At 36.9% G+C, this 9,199-nt stretch overlaps 1 protein-coding gene across 2 annotated transcripts in view; it reads left to right on the top strand.

The window, feature by feature from the left end:
* Positions 1 to 9,199, top strand: part of SNX27 (sorting nexin 27) — an 80,504-nt gene that overhangs the window by 19,960 nt on the left and 51,345 nt on the right. For both annotated transcript variants that reach the window (XM_040230675.1, XM_040230674.1), the window contains exon 2: positions 6,903 to 7,134. In XM_040230675.1, the coding sequence (XP_040086609.1) occupies positions 6,903 to 7,134 (232 nt within the window). The remainder of the gene's footprint in view (positions 1 to 6,902; positions 7,135 to 9,199) is intronic.

Below are 9,199 nucleotides of genomic sequence, written 5' to 3'. Positions count from 1 at the left end.
GTGCAAACATTTTAGAAACCTTTGATCATTTACTTTCTAGTTGTATTTCTCCTTTCCTATCAGGTGTTTCCTATTTAGGTGTTCTAAAATGTTATTTCTGCAACAGAATTCCAAAAAGTTCTTGATATTTAGTAATCTGGAATTATACATTGGTGTGAACACGTTCAAGCTTGAGTTCCTTTGGCTATTTTCATTGCTTATGCATGCCTGAGTCCCTTATCTCCAGAGTGTCAGGGCAGAGTACAGTATCATTCTTGAGACAATTAGTCAATAAAAATATTCTCTGACTTGATTGTTCCCCTAAGTAAGGTAGCAAAGAGGCAGAGGTGGATGAAAAGAAGTCAGCCTAAACCAGCCAGTTTATTTAACTGCAAAATTTAAAAGGACGTGTCTTTACATTTCAGTAGAATGGTTTCTTTTTATAGTCTAGTGTCTAATATAACTACCCAACTGGGCAGTCACAACCAGTGAAAAGTCAAGGGAAATATCTTTCTTTTAAAGTGCCAGGGGACTGTTTTTCTCTAACTTGTAAGGTGTTCACCCAGTTTCTAAGAAGATATATTACAGAGAAGATAGAGAGTTTGTTTAAAAAGCTTTGTATAATTGAAAAGGTGGAAAAACTTTGTTAAGTCTAAAAAATTACCCATAGTTCCATAATTACCCTAACTCAGTTATTTTCATATTTTACATATCGTGCCTATTTTTGGCACAAAATATCTTATGTGCTCATAATCACAATGGATATTTTTATATTTTAAATGCAAAAACCTCCAAAATAGATAGTCTTTGTTTTTTACATATTGCATACTGTACAGACTTTTCCATGTTTGCATATAGTCTTCCTGAATATTTTTCAAAAGTTGCAAGTCCATTTCCTTGATGTACTTCAGTGTCATTAAAAGTTTTTCTATCTTAGCTATTTGGCTGAACAAATTCTTTTTCAAATACTCTGTGAGAAGAAGATGGTTTATAGTTTTGAATGCTGAAAAATCTAACAAGGGGATTCTAGGACTCCTAAAAAGATTGATTATATTTATAATATAATGGTATTAATCAAGTGTTGAGTGAGTTTGAAGTTTGTTTCTCGTGTTATGGTTTTAATAAACTTGAGAGAGATGCTGTTGCTCTCTGGCTTAACTTTATAATCATCCATTGCTGAGGTTCTTAGCTACACTGTGCTCAAAATAACATGCGTGTTCTGTTGTTTATAGGAGGTTAAGACAATGCCAAATCAGTAGTAGGGATAAAACTAGTTCTGGTATAATTTTGTCTTTATTATTTCTGTGAACTAGGCTTGTAAGACATGAAAGTATTGAAGGCTTAGTTTATTTTCCACAAAGATACGGGAGTTGAAGGAAAAAGGATGTGTTTTATCCATTAAACAATTTTGTATTGCAGATACGTGTATGGATTCATCTACTCATAACATTATTCAATAACAGCAGAAAAAAAAAAAAATCAGAGTAACCTAAAAGTAGAATAGGGGCTCCTTCACACTGATGACTACTATTTCACATTTACAAATGAAGATACTGTGTAATTTTAACATCAGCTTTATTGGGGTTTAACTTATATACACACTTAGTTTACATGCACACATTTTGACAATTTTAAATTTGAGGAAAGTATAGATTTACCATACCAGTCAAGATACAGAACACACCTGTGACTTTAGAAAGCTTCTTTGTGTGTGTTGTTCTCTACCATCTGATTATTGTCACTTTAGGATAGTTTTGTCTATTTTGGAACTTCAAATAAATGGAATCAAATCAAACAGATTCTGTTCTGTCTTCTTTGCTCAGTGTGTTTTTTGGGTTTCATCCATGTTGTGGACATCAGTAGTTTGATCCTTGCCATTGCTGAATAATACTCCAGTTCATGGATATGCCACAGACTTTCTGTTTACCTCTTTTTTTTTTTTTAATTTTTATTTTTACTTTATTTTACAATACTGTATTGGTTTTGCCATACATTGACATGAATCCGCCACGGGTTTACATGAGTTCCCAAACATGAACCCCCCCCCCCCACCTCCCACTCTGTTTACCTCTTGATAGACATTCGGTTGTTTTCAGTTTTGCACTGTGATGAATAAAGCTTCAGTGAGCATTTGACTCTAACTGTTTGTATGGACATGTTTTCATTTCTTTTGGGTAGATACCTATGAGTGGAATTACTAGGTCATATAGTAAATGTATGTTTAACATGATGAGAAACTGCCAGAGACTTCCCTGGTGGTCCAGTGGCTAAGACTCCAAGCTCCCAGTGCAGGGGGCCTGGGTTCAATCCCTGGTAGGGGAACTAGATTCCACATGGCACAACTAAGTTTGCATGTTGGAAATAAAAATCCAAAGTATTGCACCTAAGACCAGGAGCAGCAAAATAAACAACAATAAATATTAAAGAAACTGCCAGATTGTTTTGGCTTTATGCTCCCATCAGCAGTGTAGGAGAATTCTGATTCTTCCATATCCTTGGCAAAACTTCTTTTTTAATTTAAGTGTTCTGTGAACATGTAGCCATTATGTTTTAACCTGTAGAATTGAAGTGTGCCCTAGTGCTTGCAGTTATAGGAATTTATTGTCTGTTTTTTACAGGCTGCAGACTAACTACACTTTAATTGCTTTCCTGCTTGTCGCAGGGGGTCAAAGTAATATTGTGCTTGCCACATGAAAGGGCCCCTTCCTGTGCCACATGTAGTGATTGACTCTGTTATATTTCCATCCATACCTACTTTCATGATACATATATAGGTTCCTTCATAAACTGTATATAAATCCTGACTATTTAGAGCATTTTTTTTTCTTGCTTTTTGGGAGTATTTATATTTTGCAGTTTCCCCAGCTGGCTAACTTTGAGAAGTGAAAGTATTAGTTGCTCATTCATGTCTGGCTCTCTGTGACCCCATGGACTGTAGTCCACCAGGCCCCTCTGTCCATGGAATTCTGCAGGCAAGAATACTGCAGTGGGTTGCCATTCCCTTCTCTGGTGGATCTTGAAGACCCAGGGATTGAACCCAGGTCTCCTGTACTGCAGGCAGATTCTTTACTATCTGAGCCACCAGGGAAGGCTTGAAGTCACTCTTACTAGCTAGTTAAAGGCATCTTGATGGGGCCAAATTTTGGTCTTATGTAAAAATTCAGGAGCATTTTATTAAAATTATCAAAGTGTATCTTTAAAATGCTGAAGGCACAAATTAATTGGATATCATCTAATTGCCTAAGGGGGAAAAAATTGGCCTTAGTTGTGGATTTTTTGGAGGCTTGGAAAGAAGCCTTCTTTTTTCCCTCCACAATGTATTATGAAAAATTTCAAACATACAGAAAACTTGAAGGATTGCACATGAATACCTGTTTTACCTACCATCTGGATTCTTTAATTAACATTTTGCTGTATTTGTTTAATCATGTATCTGTTGAAAAATTTTGATGATGTGTTTAAGCCTTTCTTTGTGGAAGAAGCATTGATAGGTAGAACCTACTGGATGGTTAGTTACTTTTGTGTGGTGTAGGATTTAATGGTTCTCTGATGTGGTAGTTTGCTTTTGAAGTTGATTATCTTGTGATTCCTATTATCACTGGCTGAGAGTTCAATCATTTATTTTCAAATGAATGGCAACTAGATTATGTTACATAGACAAAAGAAAAGCAAGGGAAATTGTTCGTAGAAAGGGTTTGTATCATCAGGACCCTCAAATACTACCAACCTGCCTTGCCCAGCTGATATAATTAATATCACATGAGTAACTACCATTTGTTGAGTGACTGCTATATTCTAGAGCTTTATCTCATTTGAGGTCTTACAGCAACTCTGTTAGCTGAGGGTTAAGAAATTGAAGTTAAATAAGATTGAGATTGAATTCTTTACCTAATGTCTCATCTGTTAAATGGCACAATTGGTATTTAAACCGAAGTCTCTCTTAACTCCAGAACCCACACTTTGAACCGGAAGTCTGTAGTGCTGTAAGTTCCCTTTATTGCAGAATTTATATTTTACATTCATTTATGTCTTCAGAATTGATCAGACTGGGCCACACCTAATATGAGCCTGGTATAGCAGCATTCCTGTAGAAAGGGAGTATCATAAATATTTTTATGAGTATGAAGGCCTCTTTATTCTTGAAGATGGAGGACTCTTTTTGAAATCCGACATCCTGGGGTTTTTACTGACCCATTTCATTCTCTGAAGAAGTTTCCAGCTTGTATTAACTTGTTGAATGTATAGTATTCCTTCTGTGAAGAACCAGATAAGTATTACCAAGTGTGTTTAGAATATGACACTGGTAATTCTTTCCTGTTTCTGTCTGTTTTTTTTTTTCTTTTTAAGAGGGATTTGGGATGATAGCCAATTTGAAGTGTGGTCTTACAGTTAAAGAAGGGAAACCCAAGCAAATTTCTTTGCTTGATGGCTGCTCTTAGAGTAAGCCTCACCTAAGTTTCTCTGCCGATTTTCAGGGTTTATTTCTGTGAGGGACCCATAGGAGCAGTGTATTCTAACTTGAAAACTGAATGAGTAGAGGTGTGTACTGAAATCAGTAGTTCTTAACCTTTCTGAGATTACATACTCCTTTTTGAAGCAGATGAAAGCTGTTAGCCCTCTTTGCTGAAAAAAAAAAAATGCATATATGTAGGCAAATACAATTTTATATACATTTCTGTAGCGGTTCACTGATTTTCCTCCGCCGCCGCCACAAGCCTATCAACAGAGTACCCCAGCTTAGGAATCATTTAAAGGGGAAGAATTAGGGAGCTGAAAAATGAGTGGAGCATTGCTCCTTAACTTTTTTCACAAGAGCTCATCTCATAAAGCTGATTGTATTCACATAAAAATCACATTTTTAGTATATAAGGTGTTTTCTTCAGTCTCTGAAGTGCTAGTTTTTCACTTTCTTTTTTTTTTTAACTTAAAGATATTTGTAAGTTAAGCTAATTCCTAGGGATAGATCAAATTTTCTGTGTTGATTTTTTAACTTTTACTTTTTCAATTTTATTTTTTCTACCATCAAAACATTTCCCCAGAACTGCTAATTAGATCAAAGATTTAGATGAAATCCTTTACCAGTCCCCAGCTTTAGTTGTCCATTTCTTCTTTAACCAAAATCTCTTCATAACACATGGCTGCATAGTACTTCTTTCCTTAATACACCTAATGTGAGTGTTCAGGCATTGATCTTAGCAAGTTACATGTTACATTACATGTAATGTTATGTTACATTGATCTTCACAGTGATCTGTTAGGGACTTATTGTCTCCATTTTATAGATGTGGAAAGCAATGGTAAGAAAGATTAAATGACTTGATTAATATCAATTCTGGCAGGGCCAGGATTTAAGCCCATGTAGATCTTGCTCCAAAGCCCATTTTCTGTTTTATCATCCTGCTTTATGGTCAAAGAACTGACCGCTGCTTCTGGTCACTGGTCTGACCTGATCTGAACTTTAAAAGTGGAAATTTCCATCAGTGGAGGGGGCTGATTTTCTTCTATAGCTAGCCAGTTGTAAAATTGGTATATTTATGTGTGTTTGTGTATGTGTGTAAGTTAGGTTTTAGGTTGTGAAATGTCAAGAGTGCTGAATTTACTGGCTAGATTGTTAGACCTGAAATAAGGAAGGAGGCTTGGCTGGATGATCTCCTGCCTGTTCTGTTTATATAAATGGATATTTCAGATACCATATGCTGACAGACAGTTCCAGTGATTGAAAAGTTGGTGGAAGGCTTGTTATTAAACTTAGCATCATTTTCAAGAAGGAAAAGCCCTAATGGTTTGGAACAGGACTGAAAAAGTTTAAAGGGTAAATAAGCTTTTGTCAAATTGACTAAAGGCCAGGTGTGTATTTCCTCACCCTCTTGGGATAGCCGTGGAGGGAACCTCCAGGTCAGCTAGCTGCCTAGTGGTTTTTGCTGAGATAGCAGGCTGGGTCAGCATTCTGGGAAGGTAGCTCAGTTTGCTGAGTGAGTTTTGTGAGACTCAGCATGTTTCTTGACAAAATTATTGTTCTTCCAAACCTTGTACTTTTCCTAGTTTTAGCCTTTATATACACAGTGGAACAGGAAGGAGAATGCGTAGGTTGATTTACTATGTAACCTTAACTGTACATTTTTTAGTTTGAACTGATTACACAAGGCTTTAAGTGAGACAGCACAGAACAGAAAAAAGTAGATAGACTCCTAAAAGAGACTAATTGAAGTGACTGGGAGAGAACAAAGGATGTTGGGTTAGATAATAAAATTTTAAGAGATGTTATCTCCTTGCTTTTCTTAAAACTGAGTGATAGAAGAAACTAGTGTGTATGAAGATATGATCATTTAATTCCCAAGGTAATGAAATTTGATATAAGGGAAAATGAAGTTGACTGACTTGAATATATGGGGAGAAATCAGATACAAATGCCAGATAACTATCTTAAGTCAGTCACACTTTTTGAGTCGTTACAAATTAAGAAAGCGCGTTTTGTAAAATTTTTCTTTTAATGAAATTCCCAGTTCCAGGAGGTTTAAAAAGGACACAGAACAGTTCAAATGGCAGGATTGTTAAAAGTCACTTTATTGTATTGTGTACATGCTTAGGATGAGGAAATTGGACTCTTTAGCTTTAAAAGCTTTGTTTCCTCTTCAGCTTCACCTTCCTTCCCGTGTGTTTTCCTAAGGCTGTGTGTGGAGTTCTAGTATAGAGGAAGAGGAGGTCTTCTCACCTGTTACCATTTTTTTCCCCTGCTTTAAGTTCACACACACTTTTTCACATTATGATTTGTAAAAACATAAACAGCTTTTCTGGAACCAAACTGATGCTTTTTCTTTTCTGGTTCACAGTTCGTGACACTGGAGTGGGGCAGGAGGGTGGAGCTATAAGGTGTTTGGACCCTTCTGGTTTATGGGATTGTCTTTTTCCCTTTTTCCCCTTAGGAACGGCGTGAATGTTGAGGGGGCGACACACAAGCAGGTGGTGGACCTGATCCGAGCAGGCGAGAAGGAATTGATCTTGACAGTGTTATCGGTGCCTCCTCATGAGGCAGATAACCTAGATCCCAGTGACGACTCGTTGGGACAATCATTTTATGATTACACAGAAAAGCAAGCAGTGCCCATATCGGTCCCCACATACAAACATGTGGAGCAGAATGGTGAGAAATTTGTGGTGAGTGTCAGCCCAACTCGATCCTCAAACACTTAGCTTTTGTTTCTCCCAATCTTATAATTTATGATATATATTAGTGCACTGGGATAAATGACTGCAACCTAGGTCAGTTTGCCTACCAGGAATGTGGGTTTACACATAAATAAAAGACACTGACCCTGATTTATTGCAGGGGTGAACTGCAGTAATGAAGAGGAGTCCTATTTCTGCTTCAGTATTTCTAGACAGTTTTAAGTTTCCATTCGGGCCTATTGTAATCATGTGTACGTTTGCTTTGTTTGTTCCCTTATTGGTTGTCATATCTCCTCGTGTCTCACTGTTGACTCTGTAGAGCTATAGAGCAAGATTGATTTTAAAATGTGGTATCTTCTAAAGCATTTGGATAATACACTTTGTCCATGTTAGAACCTACGAGTGCCCTATACCCCTTTCCTGTCTTGTTCTTTTTCATTTTCTTTGGAGATATCTGTGTGAATGGTTAATTCAGGTTTTCTCCAAGGTCCTCTGAATGCAATGCACATGGGCTACTTTATACATTTCCAATTTCTGCTGTTGTAGATATGCAGGAAAGCCCATCTTGAATTTGGATGATATGTGCCAGCCCCTTTCTTAAATGCCTTTGTTTGTTCTTCAAAACCTAATTGCAGTGATCGCCCAATCTGCTTAATTTTTCCCTTGGTTGCAGTATTCTTTATTTACTTTTGATTAGTCTGGGAGTAATGGTACAATGAGAAATTCACTAATCTTTGTGAAAAATACAGTATGTTCTGTTAGGTATTGGCAAACAGACGACATGTATTTAAAGCTCTTTAAAGTTGTAGTCTCTGAAACAGATTTGTCCGTTGTATAGGAATGAGCTACTAGAATTTTATGTAGGTTTTATGTCAGTCTGGTGTATGTATTCTCAGAGCCATACACACAAAATTTAGAGTTTTGTTTTATAGAGGTGCTATACCTTTTGTCTTTAACCATTTTAAAAATTGAAGTATAGTTAATTTACAATGTTGTGTTAATTTCAGGTGTGATTCAATGATACATATACATATATATCAGATTGGCCAAAAGTTCATTCTGGTTTTTCTGCGACATTTTATGGAAAAACTCAAATGAACTTTTTGACCAACCCTCCATCTATTCTTTGTCAGATTCTTTTCCATTATAGGTTACTAAAAGATAACTGAATCTGGTTCCCTGTGCTATATAGTAGGCCCTTGTTTATTTTATATACATTAGTGTATATATGTTAATCCCAAACTCCTGGTTTATCTCTGTCCCACCCCTACCCCGTGCCATCGCACTATCCCCTTTGGTAACCATTAAGTTTTCTGTGTCTGTGCGCCTGTTTCTGTTTGTAAATAAATTCATTTGTATCACTTTTTCAAATTTCCACATAGAAGTGGTATCATACATTTGTTTCTTTCTGTCTGACCGACTTTGTTTAGTATGAGAGTCTGTAGGTCCATCCATGTGTGCTGCGTGCTAAATTGGTTCAGTCGTGTCTGACTCTTTGTGATCCTATGGACTGTAGCCTGCCAGGCTCCTCTGTCCATGGGATTTCCCAGGCAAGGACACTGGAGTGGGTTGCCATGCCCTCCTCCAGGGGATCTTCCTGACCCAGGGATTGAGCCTCCTTCTCTTCTGTCTCCTGCATTGACAGGCAGGGTTTTTACCACTAGTGCTGCCTGGGAAGCCCTAATAGCATTATTTCATTCTTTTCATGGCTGAATAATATTCCATTCTATAAATGTTCTATGTCTTTTTTATCCATTAGTCAGAGGATATTTAGGTTGCTTCTGTGTCTTGGCTGTTGTGAATAGTGCTGCTGTGAACATTGATATGCATGTGTCTTTTCAAATTAGAGTTTTCTCCAGATATATGCCCAGGTGTGGGATTGCTGAGTCCTATAATAACTCTATTTTTCATTTTTTAAGAAACCTCCATACTGTTTTCCATAGTGGCTGCACCAATTTACATTCCCACCAATGGTGTAGGAAGGTTTCTTTTTCTCTACACCCTCTCCAGCATTTATTATTTCATTGTTAGTGTATAGAAATGCAACAGATTT

The sequence above is a fragment of the Oryx dammah genome, unplaced genomic scaffold (genome assembly GCF_014754425.2).
Source record: "Oryx dammah isolate SB20612 unplaced genomic scaffold, SCBI_Odam_1.1 HiC_scaffold_28, whole genome shotgun sequence".
NCBI classification, from domain to species: domain Eukaryota; kingdom Metazoa; phylum Chordata; class Mammalia; order Artiodactyla; family Bovidae; genus Oryx; species Oryx dammah.
The sequence above is the reverse complement of the archived record's forward strand: the minus strand, read 5'-3'. Positions and strand labels throughout refer to the sequence as shown.